Below are 24,488 nucleotides of genomic sequence, written 5' to 3' on the forward strand. Positions count from 1 at the left end.
TAATATCATGAGACTATCCATCTAGGATTAAGTTGTGGGATTATTTTAGTTTGAGGGCGGAGGCTATGACTAATTATCATGAGACTATCCATCTAGTATTAAGTTGAATGGTTCAATCTTATAAACCAAACAAGATTCATATTTAATCATGAGATTTAATTTTGCCAACCGAATACCCTACAAAAATAATATACTTATCTTAGTAATGACTAAATAGGCAAATAACAAAAGAAATTACACTTTTCGAAGTTAACGCGTTTTTTCTGTATAATATAGTAAGTATTATATTAATATGATAACGACAATATATTTATCCACAATAAATTAGTACTCCATATTTATTTTGATAGGCTTACAACTAAGCCATGTGATGTGCACATGGCACCGTCTTCATCTACTATAATTAATGTAATATTCAAACCCACGTTAATATAAAATGGATTCTATCTATTTATATATAGATGTATCCTTATAAATTACACCTAAGAGCGTGTGAAGAAAATGATGAATATCTCATTTATTGAAATTCGATTAATAGTCATTTACACGAATATTCCTAAAGTATATATTTATTGAGTTATACACTTGCCTTTGAGGTGGCCAAAGGGTGTAGATGTAGACAAATATATTTATCAGCACGTTTGACAGATCATAATATATAAAATGTTATTTATATTTATATTTATATTTATATTTATATTTATATTTATATTTATATTTATATTTATATTTATATTTATATTTATATTTATATTTATATTTATACTAATATATCTGATACTAAAATTTTATTATGTTAATTCAAATATGAGAATAAATTGATAATATGCATCGGCCATTATTGTTTCATAACAATTCGATATTTAGAAGCAAAAAAGATATTATCATAAATATTTAGTAAAAATTGATTTCTGATGCATTTTTTTTTTATTTGAATATAGAAATATGGTGGGATTTGATTTCTTTATTTTCTTCTTACAAATAATGTTTTCACCGTTGAATGTTTGGAATACACGTAGTAACGAAGATATGTTTTTTAGTGCGATAGAGCATAATAAATAATCTTTTGTCAAATAATAGATTCCTCCACTCTTATATGGGAAGATATAAAAGTATCTCATCTTTTTGATAAGCTATATATATATAAATAAGAAATATATTCCATTTTTTTACAAACTAAAAGTAGAAAATTCCTAAACGAATAATTATTCATAATTGTCTTAATCGTTATTTGGGATTTTTCTTTATTTAATGCGTTTAATTCTAATATTACATAAATTTCCTCCATTTGGATTTGCCATTATAATGAATACTATTGCATTCAAATGAATACTAGTACTTAATCCAATAAAACTGGTTTTAATTTACAAGAGCAAAGATTATAGTAAATAAAATTAAAATAAATACTTGTTGATATAAATATTTAATTTCAGACATATTATCCGCTTTACTTCTCTCTCTGTCTCTACAACTCATTCACTTTGCAAAAGCCCCTTTTCCCCATTTGCGTTAGAGATCATCGACAACGGCTTAGGAAACTCCATTTTTACAGCTACATAACTCTCATTCCTCGTACACGCTTTCGCCCCTCCAAAAATAAATCTGTTTCTTGCTTTGCCCCATAAAAAAGGGGAACTCTTCAACTCTGCTAACCCATTTCAAGATCACAGTTTTATGCTCGAATTCTTCTAATTCTCCCTTTCTCTTCATGTTTTGGGGGTTTTCACTTGAGATATCATTTGGGATTTCTTCCAAATTCGTTGATTCATTTCTGTGCTCACTTCATTTTTCGATCCAAACTCAGTCCGACTCTTTTGCTGAATAGTCAACATTTTCTGGTTTCTTTGTGATCTAATCTTTCTTATCCATATTGGGAATTCAATTTCAGCTGATTTTGGGATAATATGCAATCTGATCATCGGAAAAAGGTAAACTTTACTAAGTTTCAGCTGTTTGCAGATTTAATTTACTGGATTATACTGAGTTGGAATCATGTAGTTTGATTTCAGAATGCGTGTAATTTCATAAAGATTTGATTTTGGAATATTTGAGATTTGTTGGGATCCAATTTTAAAGTGTTCAATAAGATGGGAGATGTTAGGATTTATATGGAGGATTTTGTATATTGAGGTTGTTTTGGACTTAGTGTGCATAATCACACTATTTAATTATATTAGCATTTGACTGGAGTTGCATCAATTTCTCGATCTTCTCTTTTGGTACATCACCTTGGTTAAAGTAGATTGATTCATAAATCATGATTACTTTCTTCAGCTGGGTAATTGTGATTATTGGTGATTAAGTTTATCCTAGCAATTGTAATTTCAAAATTCAAGCTTCCTTAGTTGGTTCTGGTTTGAATGGAAAATCTAAAGGACTTGGGTTTTGTATTATGAGATAGAATTCAAAGTGTGAGGTTTTGTTCAAATTTAAAGAAATTATTTGTGTTGGCCCGTCGTGAAATGATCTTGTTTTGCCAAGAATAATAGACCACTTAATGATGGGCGTTGCAATGACATCGATTTTGTGTTGATAAAAGTGATATTTCTTTAGTTGAAATCTTGCATGACTCTTCACTCTTATGCTCTTTAACTTTTCTCGTAGATCTATCTTTATATAAAGGTGCATGTACACTTGAAGTTACATTGTTTTAATTAGATTGTAGTTCACACATTTTCTTTGGTTCTAATGTCTCCAATCTACAAAATACAGTATATCTTATTTGTTCGAGAACTCAATCTTATTTGTTCTTATCCGCCTCCTCATTTCACTGCCGTGTTTTCTCAATTCTCATTTTTCTCCACGTCTAATAAAGTATACCGCCATCTATTATTTTTCAGTCCGTAGATGTGGATTTCTTCACACAATATGGTGAAGGAAGCAGATACAAAATCGAGGAAGTAATAGGGAAAGGTAGCTATGGTGTCGTCTGCTCAGCATATGATACACGTACAGGGGAAAAGGTTGCAATCAAGAAGATAAATGACATCTTTGAACATGTCTCCGATGCCACACGGATTCTTCGTGAAGTTAAGCTTCTTAGACTTCTCCGACATCCAGACATTGTGGAGATCAAGCATATTCTGCTGCCCCCGTCTAGAAGAGAGTTCAAGGACATATACGTAGTGTTTGAACTGATGGAGTCCGATCTCCACCAGGTCATCAAAGCCAACGACGACTTGACTCCGGAACATTACCAATTCTTCCTATATCAGCTTCTTCGTGGCATGAAATATATTCATACAGGTTATAGGACTGCAACAATCTCGAAATAGAACTGTGCAATCCTTGTTGTTAACTTGTTTCATCTAACTAAAGTTGTATGTGCAGCTAATGTATTTCATCGTGACCTGAAGCCCAAGAACATCTTGGCAAATGCTGACTGCAAATTGAAAATTTGTGACTTTGGCCTTGCTAGAGTGGCCTTTAATGATACTCCAACTGCAATATTTTGGACGGTATTCCTTTTCTTCATTATTTTCTTGACTCCTGTTTGTTTTCTGCATCGACTAAATATCTTCTCTGGCTCATCTATATTATTGTAGGATTACGTTGCAACAAGGTGGTATAGAGCTCCGGAATTATGTGGATCCTTTTTCTCCAAGGTGCTTAGTGACTGATTAGTCATTGCAAATTTGTTACGACTAGAAAATCCACAAGTACAATGTGGTGAAAGTGCTGCAAATTTTCTGATGCTTGTTTTCTTATGCCGTTTTTGCAGTATACACCTGCGATTGATATTTGGAGCATTGGCTGTATTTTTGCGGAACTTTTGACTGGAAAACCTCTCTTCCCCGGAAAAAACGTGGTTCATCAATTAGACCTCATGACTGATTTGTTGGGAACTCCACCTCCTGAAACCATAGCAAGGGTACGCCGGTGTTAATTTTTTTTTGGGGGGTGGTTGTGAGAGTCTAAGAACTTGAACATAAGTTAGCTAATTCGATTGTATCATATAATATGACAGATCAGAAACGAGAAGGCTCGTAGGTACTTAAGCAGCATGAGAAGGAAGAAGGCGATTCCTTTGTCTCACAAGTTCCCGAATGCTGATCCCTTTGCTCTCCGTCTCTTACAAAGAATGCTCGCTTTTGATCCCAAGGACCGACCTTCTGCTGAGGAGGTTTTGATACTTTTTCTCTTTGTCAAACTTTTTATAGATCAGAGCTTGTCTTTTGTTGTTCGAGTTTGTGAAAATTTTTTGTTTCGAGCTGTCAGGCTCTTGCAGATCCATACTTCCGGAACTTAGCTCGAGTAGAGAGAGAACCTTCTGCACAACCGGTCACCAAAATGGAATTTGAGTTTGAGAGGAGAAGGATCATGAAGGATGACGTTCGAGAGCTGATATACCGCGAGATTCTTGAGTATCACCCGAAGATGTTGAAAGAACATTTGGATGGAGCAGAACCTACGAGCTTCATGTATCCAAGGTATTGCCTTTTGCCCACGAAATTCCCAGAGCTGGCATTCGTATTTCATTTATTTGACCGTGTTTTGATTGCATCTTCATTCGTCAGTGCTGTCGACAAGTTCAAGAAGCAATTTGCGTTTCTTGAGGAGCATTGGAGAAATGGAGGTGCTGCTCCTGCTCCGCCTGCTGAGAGACAGCAATCTTCGTCTTTGCCTAGGTAAACACGATTCTCATTTACGTCCATCGTCTACGCTTTGTCTCGCACTATAACTGTTGCGCTAATCGTGGAGGGAACTAAAACATGTCAATGGCTGCAGGCCTTCTGTACTCTATTCGGGTAATGCTAATCCAAGTATGAGCGAAGTCGCCAACGAACTCTCCAAGTGCTCCATTAAAGATGTCGAGAAGCCACACGCCGATCGCTCGTATGCAATTCCGATGACGCGGTTGCCTCTCCAAGTTCCCGAAAATAATATCCAAGGTACGGCGTTTTCACATCGGTGCTGTATCAGTATATGCTTATCTGAAACACGAGATGTAACTTGGCGACTGTCTCTCGTATCTCAGCAAGGTCTGCCACAAGGCCGGGTAAGATCACCGGTCCCGCACCTCGATACAACAACTACGGAGCGGCACTGCCACCAGCACCGGTAGACTCAAACGAACAGCGCAGAACGACGAGAAATCCCACCATGTATCCTCAATATGTCGCTCCTAACCCTTCGTACCCGAGGAAGCACGCTCCCTGCAAGGCCGAAGACGGAGAAGATGCCATGGGTGACGGGCCTAACGCGCTGCAGCGCAAACAAGAGCTTTACATGGCAAGAAAAGTTGCTGCGGCCCAAGGCGGAGCCGGAAACCTCTGGTACTAAACTCTCGATGCGACAATGACAAGGTGGAAACGGTTCCAAATGCGACTCGGTAGCAGCGGAACTCGTCTGAATTCGGTCTGCTGGAGCTGGATACGTTCGACAGAATGCAGCGATGTCGCCGTTGACGGGCCCCACAGGGTATGAATACAGTCCCCTCATATCAGTGCTTCAGAGTGGTGAAGATGATATAGGTAGCTAGTGAGAGGTAGATTGAAGATGAAGAAGATGAGGAGTAGAAGAAGGAAGCTTTAAGTTAACAAAGAATGGCATCACAAACTGATCTTGTATTGTTATGTAGTTTTAAATTTAATGGTTAGTATTTGCTAATTTATGTTTGCTTTCTGAACTTCATGCTTTGTTTGTGTAAGTGTATGCGACTCTCGGTAAATAATTTAAATGTCAAAACTATGTTCCAAATTATGCACTGAATTATCGATTTTGACCAATTAATGGCCAAATCTAGGGTTTTAAACTGGTGATTTAAAAAGTTCATCTGAGCAACTAAAAGATCTTAAAATGTCCTAATTAGCATCTTAAAATTATCTTTTTGTTTAATCTCACCTTCTGAGTTAGTGATTGAAATTGTCTTTAATTATGCATTAAAATTTAGTTGTTTTTTAATTGCTGCCGTAAATTGACATGCATAATGTAAAAAACAAATTCTAATCATTGACTTCAACTTCAATTAAATATAAACCTAGAATAAATTATTTAAAATTAGAAATTAATATTAGTATAACATTCTTTTCTTGTGTAGAAAATAAAAGTTGGGATAATTAAACCAAATCGGAAATAACAGAATTCCCCCATTCCGAAAAAACCGACCTTCCGATTCTCTCCGCCGCCGCCGATGTATTCGGCGTTCCTCGTCTCACACCCTAGACCTCCAGCGACAGTCCCATCTCTTCGCTCACTCCATTCCGCCAGAAATCACGCACAATTGCTGCTGCAGCGCCGCTCCGTAGCACTCAAACCTCGAATTAAATGTGCAGCAGTTAGTAATGATGAAATTGGGGGCAGTAAGAGCTGGGAAAAATGGCTGCCCCGTAATCTGTTTGGTGCGGAGAAAGTGTTTGGAGCAATATCAGGGGCTACCTCCAGTCCCATTGCTCAATACATATCTTCTCCCACCACTTTCTTGCACAGCGTCGACCCTAGAATCAAGCTGGTATATTTCTTTTTATTTATTTATTTTATGTATAAATTTCTCAAGGGCTTTATTTTGTTGGATAAAGCTGTAAAAATTGCATCTTTTATTGGTTAAGCAGTGGTGATCCCCCCTTCTCTACCTTCTGTGGTCTTCTTTATGTTGGAAATAGGGTAACATATCTGCATTCTCTATGTCAATTGTCGAGGATAGAGATTATACTATACGAATTAAATTAAAAAGAATGAAAATACGGAGGAACTTAAATACTTTTGTGAGGGTGTTTGAAGGCTTGATGTATAAAACTTGTTTTAGAAAGCCCAGCTCAGTGTGTTCATGAGTATTAGTGGGAGTTTGTTTCTGATTTCATTTAGTAGTATGTTTTTTTTGTTTTAAGAGTGTTTTGATGGTTTAAAGCTATCAGTAAAAGATCCCACATAGTTTGTAATTATGTTATTTCTCTTGTTTGTGTAGGCATGGATGCTTGCGTTTGTAGTTTTACCAGCGAAAGCAGACATGACGGTGCGTGTGGGGGTGGTAGTCTATCTAGCCCTGTTGTCTGTGTGGGTTCAGCCGACTGAGGTGTGGAAGGTAAGGCCAATCACATACTTAGATGGTAACTGTTTCGCATACATATGAGTGGAAAAAGTTAGTCAGTTTCTTTTTCGAATACTCGAATATGTAGCTTGTATTTCTCTTTTCAAACATACTTGTAGTAATAGTACTTTTCTTTATGCAGGGAAACTGCCTTATTAAATGTCCAATATTATTGTAGGATCAATTGGGGAGAGTGACTTTGCTCTGTGGTATCTTGTTTGTTTTGTTGGGGTTAAGCACCGACAGTGCACCTTCCCTTTTACGATCAAGAAGCCCACCATCTTCAGTGACGGGATTACCAAGCCTTGCCGCATCTTATGAAGGTTATAAATATGTGATAATGAAGTTTGGGCCGTTACAGCTGACAAGTAAAGGCTTGTCAGCTGCTATTACCGCAGCTTGTTTAACATTCACTGTGAGTTTGCCTTGGCTCTATATAATATGATGGATGCTTATGTACAATGATTTGTTTCCTTGTCTCCGTGTTATATATTTATGCACGATCTTGTGTTATAATAGACCCTTAGTTCCATGTGGTGTATTAAATCTTGAAATCTTGAAAAATATAAAATACTTAGTGGAGCTTTTTTTTCTTCACTGGATCCATAGATAACTAGTACTACTACATAACATTGTATTTGTTAAGTATAGAAGATATTGAATACATCCAAAGTGATTTTGGTTCACCTGTAAAAAAGGCAAGTAAATCTTGAAATGTGTTAGATATCCAAATATTTGGGTGAAGTCTGAATCTATTAGGTCGTTTCTTCTCCACAGTTCGTAAAATAAAACAAACTCTTTAGTGTAACTGTGCTATATTGTTGAAATCATGCACTCAACTAATATTATACTTAGTACGTTTTTCATTTGGCAGATGCTAAATAATAATTTAATATTGAGTTACTAACTTTACTAATTCATACTACTACATTATTTTCCTGAAAGATCTTCCAAAGTGCTAGCCTTTGCTTGACAACCACAACATCAGAGCAGCTTGCATTTGCTTTGCAATGGTTTATTCTTCCTTTGAAGAACTGTGGTGTCCCAGTGGCTGAAGTCATTCTAACTCTACTACTCTCGTTAAGATTCATCAATTTGGTATTCGATGAGGTAAAATAGGCTTTTTTTTATCAGTTGAATTTAAAGTTGATCATTTCTGCCAAACACTTGTAAAGGCAGTTTCTGGTTTTTCCATATCTTATTCTTGAAAAAATTTCGTAGTTTTTAAATTCCTCTATGCCATGGCAGGTTCGCAATGTGGCCCTGGGTATTGTATCTCGTAGGATTCAATGGGAGCAGTTAACAACACTTGAGACAGTAGATGGTATTCTCCAACATAAATTATCTACTTTGAGATGCTGGCATGCTTGTCTTCTTTTGCTGAAGATATTTTATGTTCAAAACATTCTGTGCATGGAATTCTGTAAATATTTTAGTTGAAAAAGCATCTGAGTACTGTCACGTGTATATTCTTTTCATCTATCTATAATTGTATACATGTCATTTCGTACTCAATTATGAGCTTATTCTTATAAAACCTTCTCTGCAGTTTTCTTCACATACATCCGAAGGATCTTCAAGAATGTCTATAGCCACGCAGAGCAGATAAGTCAGGTTCGTATTGTTCTTACATCTCCAATTCCTATTATTTCTTTCCCTTCATCTTTATATCATCATCATACGCCATTTTTATGGTCTCCTCTACTAGTATGCTACTAAAAGGTGTTGATTTGTAACATTTCACAAACTTCCATGAAGTTTAAAAATTAGTATGTTTATAACAGTAGAAACCTGATCATTGCTGTTTCACTTGTTTGCAGGCAATGATCATTAGAGGATTCCGGGGAGACTGCAACTCTTATCGCATTTTTCTGTCAGCCGGCTCATCTACAAAGATTGCTAATATAGTTTCTTGCTCTTGCCTCATTGGCCTTGTATGTGCTACCACTTTGCCAAGATTCTAGCTTACTAGCAACACTCAAATCTGTCTGTTGTATAATTGCTGTAACCATGAAGTGGCCACGTACCTTGCTCCCTTTTATTTTATTCAAATTCAGAAAATTACTTACTTCTTATGCTGTTACCATAACTGGCAAATTATATATTTCATACAATAACTGGATGTTTATCTTTATTAAGTTAAATGTATTGTTCAAGTAGTACTATTTCACAAGCACTAATTTCACTCAGATGTGCATCACATTACGAAACAACCCCATTTTCATTAACTAATTTAACAACAATTTCACTGAATTTTCCATTAGAACTACGATTCTTGCCAAGCTGCATACAGATTGCAAAGAAAAAAGGGTGATGCTATCTAATTTACATGGCTGAAACAAGTGAAAAACTAGCCCCGAGTTACTAGCGATTTGGAGGAGAGTCCAGCTCCGAGCTCGAACCGAGATAAATACATGTGAACATTTCTAACAGATACACGGCCCTAGTTTTGCCAGCAGAGATTCCTCCTACCTTCCTGCATGATCTCGAACGCCAGTTTGTATCTCTCGAGAGACGCCGCCCCGGCCTCAATGTAGTTCCGTGCTTCCTCTCTCAGACTCCACAGCATAAGCGCCTTGAAATCCTGCGGACCACCTGCTGAGTCAGCGTCTCTGAGGATGCCGTATTTGGCATTCTTGCTCCACCGGTGCAGGACATACCGCGACGGGAGCTCCCTTATGTTCATGATTTGGAGCACTTTGAGAGCATGCCTGCAGAGAACACCTTCAAATTCGAACATCTTGCAGCTGCAGTTTATGTTGAGATTTGACGCGTTGAAGGCAACAGTTTTCCTCTCCTCGCTGTTCCCGCACTTCTGCACCATGTATCTGCTGATGGCGCCTTCAACGTTTATCTTCATCCCGACATAACTATAGCACTCCAAGAGCTCCTTCTGGAAGACCTTAAACATTGTGATTGTGTAAAGCCTTCTGCATTGCTCTTCTATTGGGTCCTTCGTGTGCAGAACTGCTTGGAGATTAAAGGTGTTGAAATCCTCCTTCCTTTCCTCTTCGCGACGCTGCTCCAGAGCTTTCTCATATCGTACAATGAATTCACTGGGAGGCGTCTGAGCCGTCAAGATAGTGCCAAAATACGACTTTAAGCTCCCATCCACGGGGATTCCGGCAAAGAATGTTCCTTTGAGGTAGAAAGGGACCCAGCTTTTACGCATTCTGTACATATCCCTGAACCAAGAATGATCTCTGAGGTTGTATTTGTCCATGAGCATATCCCAAGCAGAATCAAACTCATTAGCCGTCTGACTCTGGAAGACGCAAGTTTCATAATCATATCTGAAATCAGCATACATGGAGAGTAATGGCCCTAAATTATCCTGTTCTTTAGCCAGGATTTGCCAGGCAGAAAACCGGTGATGCGTCCCCGGGAAAACCTGAGCAATTGAATGCTGAATAGTGTGGTCTTGATCGGCTATCATAGAAATGGGGCGGTGCCCCGACATTGCCCTAAGCCAAGCCTGAAAAATCCAAGTAAACGACTCCTCAGATTCATCCGCTACTAATGCGCAACCAAGTAGTACTGGTTGACGGTGATGATTAACGCCAACAAATGAAGCCAATGGCACTGAATAAGTACCTCTTCTGTGTGTCGTATCAAAGACAATGGCGTCTCCAAATTGAGTGCATGCAAATCTAGATCGTGAATCGGCCCAAAATACATTCATTGCCTTGCCTTCACGCGTTTCCACTGCGTAAAAGAATCCTGTGTCATCCGCTTGCCGGGATTGAAAGTACTCAAGAAGTAAAGTATACCAAGCACTACTGATATTACTCTCTGAAACACGTTTAACAAGGCTCAGACCTCCGTTTGTCTCTACCAAATCCAAATTCTCCAGCATATTGCTTCCTTCCTCTCTGTAATCCCCCTTTGATGCAACAGTGACAGTTCTACTAAGATCTGTAGGAGTTTCAAATTCATGATTATGCTCCTTCTGTAGACGATCAACAACCCACCTTCCTGATTCTTGCCTCTGTATTCTCATATATGCTCCACAGCCGACTCTCGAGGGATGCTGATGCCCTTCTTTGGAGCACACAAATCTTCGAGATGTGATCGACCCATCATGCTTGGAACGGAATAACTGACCTATTCTGATCCTGAAACCTGCACTAGCTGCATAAGTGTAGTAGAATTTATAAGCTTCATTGGCAGTGTTAAATTCTAGCCCTTTTTGTGGTTCGGCTACAGGTCCAACCATTCCATCCATCTCTTCCTTTTTGAGACGTTTCATATCAACTACGCCAGTTGGGCTATCATCCTCATGTGATCTGATTCCAGTCCGACTAGCCCCACCAGCCGATGATGACCTTGGAGTTGGAATAGTTTTCCTCTGTATCCGAGGTGGACAGAGTTCTCCAGATGCTTCAAAATCGTGATTATGCTCCTTCTTAATATTAGCTAAAACCCACTTCCCGGAATCTACCTTTTGCACTCTTATGAAAGCTGGACAACCAGTCCTTGAGTTGGTCTGAAACCCCTCCTTCGAACACACAAATCTCCGAGAAATAACAGCACCGTCAACTCGGGATCTATATAGCTGTCCAATCCTAATCTTGAACCCAACTTCGGTAGCGTAGGAACTGTAGAACTCCTGTGCTTCTTCAGCCGTATCAAACTCTAACCCCACATGCGGTTCCATCTTAGACTGCCCAACATCTTCTCGGTGGCCATTGCTTTTTGCAACAACTAGAGCTGCTGGTTTTGTCCTGACAGTCATAATATTTCCCAACTCGTCCCTATTCATATCAGTATCTGCAGTCATCAACGATAATTAAAAGTTAACAGAATACAAAATGCCATAATTGATAGTGAATAACCAATAAACACAGTGAGCTACATCAACTCTTTAGACCCTAATTGCTTTTTCTTTGTCAAGCTTTCAGTAAGCCCAATCATGATATTTCATTAAAATATGCACCTGAGTCTATACTAAATTCCTACTAACTGAACCCCTAACCAAGTAGCCTTTTCAGGATATTTCCTTAACTAATACTACCTTCGTCCTTTAAAAATAGAAACTTTTGAAACGGCACGGGTTTTAATGCACAATTGGTAAAGTAAGAGAGAGATAGAAAGAAAAAGTGATTGAAGTATTGTTGGTGGAGAATGGTTACCGCCTCATTAGAGAGAAAAAAGTTTCCTAAAATAGAAAGTGTCTAATTTTAAGGAATGGGCCAAAATGGAAATAGTTGCTATTTTTAAAGGACAGAGGTAGTACTAGACAACATAACACCATATACAAATTTAAAGAAAGTTGCCTACTAATCACAATGTGTCATTGTTAATAAAAAGAAACCACATCGCAACTCCAGAAGCCTTAACTAACTTTTAACACATAGGGAAGGTGCTGAAAACATGCCAGGGCTCCATTGCTTTTGTGAAATTGAGCATTTCCCGTGACTTAAAACTTTCATCTTTAGGTTAATTTACTGAGACTTAAGAGAAGCAGCTATTTCACAAAGCAGGACACATCAAATTATAAAGGTTATCACCCAGTAACAAGCAATATCTACCACAAATTATTACATCTACCTTCATTTCATCCAATTTTACTCATGCCTGAACATAAAAAAAAAATCAGCTTTTTATGGCCTAAAGCAATGTTGTGGTATGGAATGAATAACAGAAAACATACATATCCAAGACAACATATACAATGTCAAACAGAATGAACATCTTAATACTGGGAAAATATAGATAGTATAGACAGGAGGAGGATGTAGAGCAAAAGGCCACATAATTTTCCCATAATGTTACTGAAATGGCATGCAATTTCAAGAAGCTAAACTTCAAACAAATATGTCTCAACCCCAAAATCAATATCCAATCATAACAAGTTAGTCCAGGTTCAGCTCAAATGGATAAATTCTCATTCAGCCAGCACAACTAAAGGTACCGCGGCAGAAAAGGGAAAAACCAAAAATAATTATAATAGTTAAGATCAAAATAAAGCGAGATAAAGCAAGATGAAACGCCACAGCCTCGAAACGCACGGAGAAATCTAAGGGGAGAAACAAAAGGAGCTAGGGTTTTACCTTTCGCATCCGCTGAAGCTGAGACAAAATTCCCCAAAATCTAGGGTTTTCAACCACCTAAAATCCCACTAGAAGCTGGGTAGATTCAACGGAAGCAGGTCGCATTGCTGAAATCCCCAAAATGCGAAGAATCAGACCCCAAAACAGCAATACAATGGGCAAAAACCTATCATTCCAACCGTAAAATTGATCAACGCGGGTTTAGCAAATAATAATCCAAAATCCGAAAGATAATTTTGTTTTTATCTTTTGGAAATGCATCAAATTGAAATTTGAGCAGTGGATTTTGTGGGCTGAGCTGAGGTGGATCACGATTGTTGGAAATGGGCGTCAGAGTTTCTATTCTGTGGTACGGAGCTCTATGGAAACTTCACTACACCGATAGATAGATACGATTATTTTTGGCGCAAAATTAAGAATAGTGTTAAGAGAGAATAGTGTAAGAGAAATGAGGAGAAAATAAAGTAAAAAAAAAATTATTTTTATCAAAAATATAAATGAGCTAATTAATTTAAAATTTTATAAAATTAAAAAAATTACTCTATTAACATGGAATAGAGTGATTAATTTTTTCTCTCTAAATGAATTGTGACATGGATATTTTACATACCAAACATAATGGATATTTAATTACTAATCTTGCAAACTGAATCACCGTAAATAGATTACAAAAAATTAATGTACGAACATTTGTAACTTAATGAAATTTTCGCGTATTTAGCTAGTGGGCCTTTGGTCCAAAAGAAAATGCTTCGGCAAACATCTAACTCAAAATTTGAGCCCACATCATGATAGAACAAAAGAGGCCCAAAATCTGTCTTGTAGCTTCTGTTATTGAGTGGTTCATTAAAGTACTCCCTCTCAACAATTTTAATCTTAAAATTTCCATTTTTGCTCTTAAATGTGAGTTAAAGAAAGGCATATATTGAATTATTAAGTCATGGAAAAAATAAACAAATGAATCAATTTGCATAAAACAAATCAGCAATTTATTACTACTATTTTTTATTTTAAATGTAAATTTCTAACACTACAAGTAAAGAGCAATCAAGAAAATTAGTCATAGTACATGGCTAGAAAAATATCAATGGCAAACAAAAGATTATAGTGGATGTATGATATAGACGGTCTTCCATCATCTCTTAAAGTATGATAGACGCTCCGAGATTCAAGTAAATATAATTATGAGCCAAGGTATGTGTGAAAAAGAATTGAGACCTTATAGGATTTGAATATCAAAGTATATCTATAATAGAAAGAGATCGTGGTTTTAAAAGGGCAAGAATATCCTCAAAAGTCTTGTACACATAAGTGGTAAGCATGCCTGCACGGGCCGTGCGCTAGGCCGGCCTAGGCGCCCGGGTATTGCGTGACTCGTCAAAGGCGAGTTTTATCTCTTGCAAATGCACATAGGCCGTGCAGGTCACTCATGACACATGGCAGTTTTTGTAAAAATGTCATAAGTTTTTTTTTATAATTTGAACTCCATTTTTTTACCATTTTGTCTTGACCTACCATATACAGAACAAACGCATATCATAATGAAAAATACAATTCACACTGTAAAGCCCTAAGGGCTTGAGTTCCTATTAATTAATTTTTTTTATAATTTGTATAAAAAATCATTTAAAAATATTATTTGCTTTTTTATTAATTCAATGCTGCCAATATTATTTTATGTGTCGCTGTTTCCAATTATAAAGTCTCTCAAATGGATTGGTACAAATTTATACTCCGTAAGCATTAAGAGGATTTAGTTGGCTTCTTTTTCCACGACAGCAATTGATGATGACTTGTGTAGATGGTGACAAGGATTAGAAAAATTGTCTGTGGACTAAATAATTTATAAACAAGAAGAAAATGCTAGTAGTAATAATTACCAAAGTATATGTATATAGTAGTTTTGTACATATATTAGTTTCAATATGACCCAATTTTGTATAACCAAAAACTAGTTTATTTGAGAAAAAAATCGGTTTATTAATGTATTAATTAAAACATATGGGCGCATATATAGTACATGGAACGTGCATCATATTGTGGTCATATATTAATGATTTGTGTATAAATTTTGTACTTTTTGTGAACCATAAAATATAATTAATATATACTTTAATTTAAATTTGAAAAGTAATATAAAAGTAATTCAAATATATAAAAAAAATTGAAAGTGAGGTTGAAGACTAATCAAGTCTTTTAACTTGTCCACTAACTATATTTATTATTTTAATATAATTAATACATCAAATTACTAATTTTATAACTTTTTTTGGTTGTACAAAATTTGGATGTTATCATCACTCACTATTAGTTTCGTAGGCTTGGGGGAATTAAATGACCAACTATATATTTTCATATGTGCATATTAAATGTGTATTTAATTAGTAATTTAGGCGTGCAAGCATGTATGGCGGCTAAAAGTTACTTTTATGTTTTAACCCTCTCAAGTTTGTCCCTCTAATGTGTTTTAAATTAAACACATGGGCCTTGGTTGCCTGTGATATAGGGTACATGTTTAGAGCATCCACATCCCCAAAGGAGGATGTCCCGCCGGATGTCGGATCGGCGTGCCGAACATCCGCGCAGGACGTCCGCTGTTAGGCGAGGGAGGGGCAGACGCGGACACCGCACATCCGCGGCTTTCCGGGACGTCCGTCGTGACGTCCGTCATTGCGGTACCACGACGGAAGTCCCGGCAGATGTCCTTGGGGATGTCCGCCATTGTACAGTAGGATGTCCTTATGACGTGGTAGGAGGTGTTTTGGGAAGTCCCTCGGGACATCCGCACCATTGCGGATGCCTTTATATCATATCCATATACATAGCTTTGATCAAATTTAATTTGTTCTCCTTAGTAATTCAATTTTTAACTTGTACTCCGATCCCATTTCATTAATGAAATTTAATTTGATCATGACTATATATATACTGACAAGATATAGAAATTTTGAATTGATGGGCATGATCAGATTTGTTACTTCTATATACACACACTAGGCACTACAATGTACTAGCAAATACTACCATTAATCCATTACATTATAGCTAGGAGTATACATTAATTTCAAATTTTCAAAATAATTGGCCAAGTTTTATCCCTAATTACACACAGAAATCTGTATAGGAAGTTGGTGGTAGGCGTGCAGGAAATGAGGGGAGTATGTGGCAATAATGTGAGTGTGCCAACATACATTATGAGTAATAAAATTTTTGCCCCTTTTGTATAGAAACTGAAAAAACTTGATTTTAAAGATCAGAATTTGGATTGATCATTTTATCCATTCTTGATGTAAATAAACACACTTTCACTTTCTGTCATTTTTACTAGCTTTACCATCATGTATATGCTCACTAGAGATGTACTACTCCACTTTGTACATTGGGTACATATGTATGATTCACATTTGTTAATTATTTTTTCAAGAAAAAAATTAATTTATGGCAAAATTATATAGAAGGTTCAATATTTTAAAAAAACCATGAATCTGCAATGCCTAATTTAGGTGAAAAAGAAAAGGGCAGCAGTAAGTATATACTTACATATATCCCAAGAGTTTGGTATAAAGGGCTTAAATTTAGTGTTTTTCTCTGATTTAGGGAAAATAAGCAAGGATATTCTAATTATTTAAGATGTCACGCCTGATTCAAAATGTAGATTTTGAAAAGGAAATTCTTGATAACAAATTGGGAACAATCGATGATTTTAGGGCACGACTAGCATTCTTTATGCACACTTGCTAATTTCTGTAATGGTGTCCCTTTCAACCAGTTGTTTTCACTCACTAATTAAGTTTTACTCATTTCTATATAATTAATGTGGAACCCCATATATATACATCCCAATGCAATTTCTCTATTGTATTTTGTACTGTATTTCTAAAAAAAATATTTATAATTTTACTGAGAATTTTATATTTTAATTACTAGTAATACATTAAAGAGAAATTAGTTTTTGGTCGTTAAAACAACAGCTTAAACACAATTATAAATGTGTATATATAATGTGCGTGTATTCACATACTGTATAATATAATATTTGTTCTTTCAAATCATGTATGAAAATGGACCCCTACACATATGTAAGTTAAATCAGGATGCTTCTCCTTAGGAATTCTAATGATAGTTGTCATGCATTGAAGCATCTAAGTGCATAATTATGTTTTCTACTTCTTCTATCAATTAGGCTACCACATGCATGCCAATTAAAATTGGTTATATTAATCTCTAGTAGTAATATATTAGTAATCTCACTTATAGTATACAACTGGTACTTAATATCATGATACATTATTAATTTGCATACGATAATCTGATCTAACTCGAAGCTCATATTTGAAACAACCACATATTTTATAACTAAAATCGTAAAATTCCATTATACAAAAAGACCAAATTACAACGAGATTTTTCCAAAAAAAAAATAAAAATGAAAAAGATAAATTACTGATAATTTGTAATTATATGTTTCATTCATCCCCTGTTAATGGCCTCATTTGAGATAAGCACATAATTTTAAGGAGTATAAAGAAATCCAAATAAAAAAAGTTAGTAAAATGTGAGTCTCAAATTTTTTTTATACATAAAAATTTTATCAATGATGGGGAATAATAGTCAGCAGCATATCAAAAACTCACTGTCACAATAAAACTAAAGAAATCAAAATCTAAGCTGCACATACAACAGCTTATAGAGAGCTTCAATCCAAAACAGAAAGTAAAATAAAAAATAAAATAAAATCAGTACATCGAACACTAAGAATCCAACATAGCATGACCTCTAACAACATAGACCATCAAGAAAACAAAAAAGGCAACAAGTAACATAGATAAAGGATCACCAATCGAAGCTTCCATTTTATATCCTCCTCGAATATTTAGATCAATAATCCTTGAGCAATCCCTAATGTCATCTCATCGGCGATCTTCGACTTTAGGATTGGCGTTGCAATTCCCTCCCGGACATCTTCTCACTTCAATCAAATTTTCACTCATTTGCCTTGGTAGATAAGGAAATTTTGGGCACCATTCTTTAGTCCATGATCCCAATCTCCAAAGACTTGGTTTCTTATCGACATTCAATCTAAGTTCCATCTTTTGGAATATAGCTTTGATTTGTCGTCGTCAGATGGACCTCGAGATTGCATAGAATAGAGAGCTAAATATACTCTTGTCGAACTTTTGTAAAGGCGTGTCCATCCATGAGAAGAAGCAAGACATTGTATCCTTAGACATGAAGAAGACGAGATTCCAGCAGTTGCATGCAAAATAACAAAGAGAGATGGAACTTGCAAAATTGATGTGATGGACTATTTCTAGTTTCTCCTTATAGAATGCGGCATGCGCAAAAATTATCTTCCAAACCTGAGAATCCGAATCTATAAAGTTGCAAGTATTTAATATGCCATGCAAGATCAATCAAACAATGAGTTTCATTTAAATTTAAGTGGAATGAGTTGGTTAATATTGGACCTATTTAGTAAATTATACTCCGAAATAAGACAAATAACGGTGGACATTCAGGAAAATGAGGCTTTTAATACTGTATAATTAAGGAGTACATTTCAGTTCACATTCTAATCATTGTGATTGCACTTAATTATGTTCAAACAGAATTTGAATCTTTGACCACTCCCTCAAACATATGTAATTAATAGTTCAAAACCCCCATTTGAGATGCAAAACCTATATCACTTACAATAATAAGATTTTAGTGTTACTATTATACTCATTTTGACATAGGTTAATACTGTATAATAAAATACAGAGGCATGAAGGTACATGCATTCATGTTATTGTCTTCAAAAAGATCTCACAAGACACAAAAATCACCATCATCTTGCACTCATTTTGCCTCCAATACTTGTTGGCTGTTGCTTCTTAGTTCACCACACCACCCCCAACTATAAAGACACACACTACATATCCTATTTGAGCCACATTCCACAACACTTCAACTTCCTCACACACACTAAACAACAAACACTAGCTAAACTCTGAATCCCCAAAAATTCCCCTTGTTTTGCATTCCTCCTCAATGGCTGCTTCCGGGTTCGAAGGGTTCGAGAAGAGAATCGAGCTCCGCTTCTCCGGCCATGATCCAGTTGCTGGAAATGGCCTCAGGCAACTGGACTTTTTCACTCTGGAGAAAGTGCTGCATGCGGTGCAGTGCACCGTAGTCTCTGCCCTAGGCAACCAATACTTCGACTCGTACGTGCTGTCCGAGTCGAGCCTCTTCGTCTACCCCACCAAGATCATCATCAAGACATGTGGGACCACCCAGCTCCTCAAATCCGTCCGTCCGTTCGTCCACTTCGCCGCCACGATCGGCCTCACCCTCTTCAGCTGCAGGTACACCCGCGGCAGCTTCATCTTCCCCGACGCCCAGCCCCACCCCCACACCAGCTTCAATCAAGAGGTTTCTTATTTGGAACAAAATCTGCCTCCAAATCTCTCCATCAAGAAGGCTTCCATCATGAACGCCGCATCTTCTCACAAGTGGCATGTTTTCACTGCGTGTGACGCGGGGCGCACGGTGGGCGCGCGCGTAGAGGATGATTTCTACACCGTCGAGATTTGCATGACCGGGTTGGACCCGGTCCACGCGAGGAAATTCTTCCGCCGGTCCGGTTTTGTGAAAACAGGGGACTCGGCCGGGCGGGAGATGACGGAGGCCACGGGGATCGACAGCGTCAACGCGACCGCGATCGTCTGCGATTACGCGTTCGATCCCTGTGGCTACTCGATGAACGGGGTCGACGGAGACCGTTACTCGACGGTGCACGTGACGCCCGAGGACGGGTTCAGCTACGCCAGCTTCGAGTGCGTATGCGCCGCCGCCGCCGGCGACAGGGAGATTCTCGAGGCGGTGGGGAAGGTGGCGGAGATTTTCCGGCCGTCGGAACTGTCGGCGGCGTTGACCGGCGCCGCCGGTGAGGGAGTACGGAGGGGGCTGGAGGCGGCTGTCAATCCGATCGGGTTGGGATTGACGAGCTGCGCTGCGGATGAGTTCCCGGATGCCGGGAACGTGGTTTTTCAGATGTTCGGTGCTCGTCGGGAGTAGACGCCGGCGGCGGAGGTGGAAATGCCAATTTGTGAAAATGAGTAAAAGTTGTGCATGCATAAAATGGTGGAGAGTAATTAGTGGGAATGTTTTAGAATTTAATTAGGTGCAAGTTTTGTTTTGTTTTTTAAATCTTGTTATATTTCTTTAATTTAATTCATTTTCGTGGTTTTACAATTACATTGCTAGGAAATTAAATGATTAAATCTACGTGCATGCCAATTTGTGTCATTGCATTGGATGATGACGATCAATGATTTGCTTTGAGAGCCAGGGTGATAATAATTAATGTGGGGTTGATTTGTCTCCAAAAAATTAAACAAATGATAATAAAACTTGGATTCTTTGTGTTCTTCATAAATCAGAGTTTCGTGAGTCATAATGAATTAACACGCGACTACTAGCCCTTTGTTTCATTTTAGGAAATACTCCTACATTACCATTTACATACGATAATGATTTTGGGTATATTATACAAGTATACTTTATCAGATAATATATAAATCAGGTGTATGTAAATTTGCAATTATGATAGAGAAGATTAAGATTAAAGAAAAAAAATGATTATATTGTTTAATGTAGTTTGACAAAAGGAAAAAAAGGTGCAAAAAAACTTAAATATTAATATCGTGCATATATATATGAGTTGGTAAATGGTAATAATAACATACGGAGTATATCACAAATTGAAAATATTCAAACTACTTCAACTCTATATATTTTTAAGGGTTTGAGGCATTTTAAGTGTAAAAGGTAAAAAAGGTGAAAAATGATCGTGTGTGCAATCTCAATAATTCAGGAACCATTTGTAAAGACTGCTTTATATACTACGTATAAATTAAAATAAATTACTTAAAAAGTGAAATCAATTAATTACATTTGTTAAAATTTAGTTAAAATATCAAAGATAAATATTTGACCAACCAAACATAGAAATGGGGATGGAACTACATGTAATTTACAGGACAAAATTTTTTAAAAATTATTTATATAATATGGTTGAATTTAAGGTATTTTGCAAAGCCCATTGTGAAAAATGTGTAACACCCAAAAATTTGAAAAATCCAAATAACGAAAATTAATGATAATTAAATAATGATCACTGACGAGTGTTACTGTTGTGACAGAATAGAGCAATTGTGTAATCGAGGTAAACAGAAACGTAAAGAAGACACAAATTTACGTGGTTCACCAACGTTGTGTTGGCTACATCCACAGGCGGAAACAGAAAACAAATTGTATTCAGATTGTTTTCAGAGTATAGAGTTATTCGTCATACTTCTATGTAAATAGGCACACAGACGACGGGCTAGGCCCAATACAAAATTAAGACCTAAATCAGAAACATGTCATAGCGTAGGGTCAGGGGCCCTCCGCTCCCCTATTCGGCTAGCGGCAAACTATGCGGATTCAAGGCATACTAACAGTTACATTTTGAGATATCAAAGTATTTGTTTAGTTTTAATTAAGTTGTTTTGTTAGATTAAGAATTCGTATATATAAAAATTGATAAGAACATAGTATTAAACTCATAATTTGTGCACAATTTGGTCTGTCCAAGCAAAATATGATGTGGGCCCAAATAAATATGAATGTTGTTGGTGAGCCCAAAACATATGATTAGATATTCACAAACATATTAGTTACAAATAAATGCGATGATTTACAGTTTTCTACTACAATCCAATCAATACAGATAAGTACTACTTAGTAGTATAAATTACTAACGGGTGTGGAGTGTGATATTGGCAGCACGGAATTGTTGTGACCTTGAGGTCACGAGTTTAAACCCATCATTCACTGGAAGGCTTTCAGCCTTAATCCGCAAATCCGATTAAATAGAATTAGTCAGATTATGCCGAATAGGATTAGTCGGATCCCATAAAAGCGGATTCAAAACACCTATGATTATAAAACAAAAAATAGAAATAACTTCAAATAAGTATAAATAAAAAAGGTGAGAGTCATGAATAATTAATACTACTAGAAATGATAATGGGTTATGGGCAATATTTTTTAAATATAAAATGAGATAAATAGTTATATGAATAGTTTATATAATGAACCGTTAAGAGGGTCGAACATGTGACCTCCAGGATGGTGCGATATCCTTGCCTCCCTCCTCAACCACTTGAGCTAGAGGGTTTGAATATATTCTGTCTTCTTAGTTGAAATATTATTTCTTCTTCATTTTACTATTCAATTAGTACTCATTCCATGTTAATAGAGTTATTTTTCCATTTAAAAAGTAATTCTTCATTTTAGTTTATTCTATCCGCATTTCTCTTATTTTTAACCATCCTTTAAGTATATAACACAATATTCTATTAATAAGTAAAAGAGGGAGTAGTTGAATAGTTTCCACGTATTGCGATAAAAAGTGACGGACGAATAAACGGTGATAGACTGACAGTTGAACTTAACGTGGACTACGACGCCGTTGGAATCAATTAGTGGCTGCCCTGCCCCCACGTATCCACTATAGCTTCGGTCAAACACGACTGGTCCAATTCCTTTAATTCTTTTTATATTTACTTATTAATTTATTTATTGTACACTAGTTTCTTGCTACCTTCTTTATTCGATAATTCACGCGTTCCCCACGACCACGACCACGACCGACTTAAACAGGTTTGGGATTACTAATTTACTACCATGATTTAGGTGATTTCACACATACACCGCCATTCTTTGTAATAATATTGCAGATTAGTACTATACTTTTTATAATATTAAGTAAAAAACAATAAAAGAAATATTATTTACTTTGCTATTATAAAAAGATTTTAAAAACTAGGTTAAAATACCATTCTAAGCATATTTATGGGTAGTGATTTTGACTTTAATCAGTAAATTTTTATTATTTTCTGATTTCATTAATCTGGCTTAAAATTTGAAAATACAAACCTAATCTGCTTTCTAACACTTCAATATATCGCCTTATAATCATGCAAATAATTGAAAGTATTATACTAGTAGTACAGTATTATTTAAAATTCCAATAATATGTATAGTTCATTATATGAATTTTAATTTAAAGATACAAAAATATTTGCACGAAATATTTAAGAATAATTAACCTTGAGTCAAATATTTAAGATTCCATAAGTATTATAAAAATTACTGTATTTAATTATCGTACAAGATTCAGTTATAAAATATACACTCCAGAATTAGAGACAGTAGTTGTTAATGGATTTATGCTAATGTAAATATATTTCTTAAAATAATGAAATCTTATGGAAAAATGGGATTCGTAAAACTAGAATAGGAAATGATTTTTAAAAATAAGTTAAAAATCCTTTTTCCTCCCTACAACAAAGGAAAGTTTTATAAAAATATTATAGAAAAATCTAGTGTGTTGCATCTAAATCCTCTCTCTAGCTTCCTACATATAGCGGTCAATCCTTATCCAAAACTCTCACAAAGCAGCTCTCGTTATCGAGGAACAAGTTGCAGATCTCTCATTTTTCCCAAATTCCACATTCATTACTCGAAGTTTTTTCCCAATTTCAAGAATATAAATTCTTTCCAATTCTAGATGGCGACGGAGATTCTACGGCCGCAAGATGCGCTGGTTCACCGATTCCGCGTGCACACGACGTCGTGTCCCCGCCGGAAAATTTCCCCGGCGAGCGGCGCATCCACTAGTTTAGCCTCCAATCAGAATCACCAGCGGAGGCCTTCCCCCAAGCAGGAGAAGAAGCCTCGGAAACCGAATCAAGGTGGCGATGCACGGCGGAGGCGCGAGGTTGTCTTCCCCGCCGTTGGGAAGGTAACCTTATTGAGAAGAGGCGAATCCGTAAATTCGATCGCTAACAGAATCGGAGACTCAAATCCGGTAGATTCGGTTGAGGTTGACCCAGCGAGGTCGCTCCGCTCACGATCTGACTCGGAATTAGTGGTTCCGAAGAAGGTACGCGCGCCGCCGCCTCCGATGGTGAACGTGTACGCCGGAGCAGGGTTTGATTCGTCGCCGTCTCCACGTTGCTTGCCGCGGCCTACCTTCGCCGGCATGAGAGGCGCGTTCGATGATGGGGCGACGAGATCTCTGCGGCGTATGCTTCGTTTAGAATGATCCGTGGCGATTGTAATCGACGATTTGATGCAGAAATTAAAGCTAATTAATTAGCTCTGGGCTTGGATTTCTTCTTCATGATTCCCATCCGTAACGATGTACGAGATCATAAGGGGGGATTTCAGAGGAATTGGATTCTTCATGATTGATTTCAGAGGGATTTAAGAGGAATTGGATTCTTCATGATTCAGAAGCGACTTAGTGAGATTTTTTTTCTGTATATAAATTTGTTGTATTATTTGTAATACTAGTTGTTTAATTTTTAAGTTAT

General features: G+C 36.7%; 4 protein-coding genes across 4 annotated transcripts; 3 read left to right on the forward strand and 1 right to left on the reverse strand.

Moving 5' to 3' along the window:
* The first annotated feature begins 1,456 nt into the window (after positions 1 to 1,456).
* Positions 1,457 to 5,703, forward strand: LOC121769186 (mitogen-activated protein kinase 15-like). The gene is made up of 10 exons (XM_042165907.1): positions 1,457 to 1,928; positions 2,841 to 3,246; positions 3,331 to 3,458; positions 3,546 to 3,605; positions 3,722 to 3,871; positions 3,968 to 4,123; positions 4,219 to 4,430; positions 4,518 to 4,628; positions 4,729 to 4,892; positions 4,979 to 5,703. The coding sequence occupies exons 1-10, from the start codon at positions 1,905 to 1,907 to the stop codon at positions 5,281 to 5,283; spliced, it is 1,716 nt and encodes a 571-aa protein (XP_042021841.1). The 5' UTR covers positions 1,457 to 1,904; the 3' UTR covers positions 5,284 to 5,703.
* Positions 5,704 to 6,059: 356 nt separating this feature from the next.
* On the forward strand, positions 6,060 to 9,102 carry LOC121766353 (protein ABCI12, chloroplastic-like). The gene is made up of 7 exons (XM_042162626.1): positions 6,060 to 6,451; positions 6,905 to 7,021; positions 7,206 to 7,442; positions 7,973 to 8,137; positions 8,276 to 8,351; positions 8,577 to 8,641; positions 8,848 to 9,102. Exons 1-7 carry the CDS (start codon positions 6,134 to 6,136, stop codon positions 8,989 to 8,991), a joined length of 1,122 nt encoding a protein of 373 aa, XP_042018560.1. The 5' UTR covers positions 6,060 to 6,133; the 3' UTR covers positions 8,992 to 9,102.
* Positions 9,103 to 9,229: 127 nt separating this feature from the next.
* On the reverse strand, positions 9,230 to 13,470 carry LOC121769133 (protein FAR1-RELATED SEQUENCE 7-like). Its single transcript, XM_042165833.1, has 2 exons — positions 13,081 to 13,470; positions 9,230 to 11,797 (listed from the first exon to the last, which is right to left on the reverse strand). Exon 2 carries the CDS (start codon positions 11,787 to 11,789, stop codon positions 9,471 to 9,473), a length of 2,319 nt encoding a protein of 772 aa, XP_042021767.1. The 5' UTR covers positions 11,790 to 11,797; positions 13,081 to 13,470; the 3' UTR covers positions 9,230 to 9,470.
* A 5,563-nt stretch (positions 13,471 to 19,033) lies between these two features.
* On the forward strand, positions 19,034 to 20,238 carry LOC121767780 (S-adenosylmethionine decarboxylase proenzyme 4-like). The gene has a single exon (XM_042164105.1). It carries the CDS (start codon positions 19,114 to 19,116, stop codon positions 20,137 to 20,139), a length of 1,026 nt encoding a protein of 341 aa, XP_042020039.1. The 5' UTR covers positions 19,034 to 19,113; the 3' UTR covers positions 20,140 to 20,238.
* The last annotated feature ends 4,250 nt before the right edge of the window (positions 20,239 to 24,488 follow it).

This window comes from Salvia splendens, chromosome 15, assembly GCF_004379255.2.
Source record: "Salvia splendens isolate huo1 chromosome 15, SspV2, whole genome shotgun sequence".
In the NCBI taxonomy this organism is placed as follows: Eukaryota; Viridiplantae; Streptophyta; class Magnoliopsida; order Lamiales; family Lamiaceae; genus Salvia; species Salvia splendens.

Bases quoted from the DNA above. Each gene is read 5' to 3' on its own strand.
- LOC121769186 (XM_042165907.1), top strand. From the start codon at position 1,905: ATGCAATCTGATCATCGGAAAAAG. The intron at 3,459-3,545 runs GTATTCCTTTTC...ATATTATTGTAG, and splicing joins CAACTGCAATATTTTGGACG to GATTACGTTGCAACAAGGTG. The intron at 4,124-4,218 runs GTTTTGATACTT...TCGAGCTGTCAG, and splicing joins ACCGACCTTCTGCTGAGGAG to GCTCTTGCAGATCCATACTT.
- LOC121766353 (XM_042162626.1), top strand. From the start codon at position 6,134: ATGTATTCGGCGTTCCTCGTCTCACACCCTAGACCTCCAGCGACAGTC. The intron at 7,022-7,205 runs GTAAGGCCAATC...ATATTATTGTAG, and splicing joins AGCCGACTGAGGTGTGGAAG to GATCAATTGGGGAGAGTGAC. The intron at 7,443-7,972 runs GTGAGTTTGCCT...TTTTCCTGAAAG, and splicing joins CAGCTTGTTTAACATTCACT to ATCTTCCAAAGTGCTAGCCT.
- LOC121769133 (XM_042165833.1), bottom strand. From the start codon at position 11,789: ATGAATAGGGACGAGTTGGGAAATATTATGACTGTCAGGACAAAACCA.
- LOC121767780 (XM_042164105.1), top strand. From the start codon at position 19,114: ATGGCTGCTTCCGGGTTCGAAGGGTTCGAGAAGAGAATCGAGCTCCGC.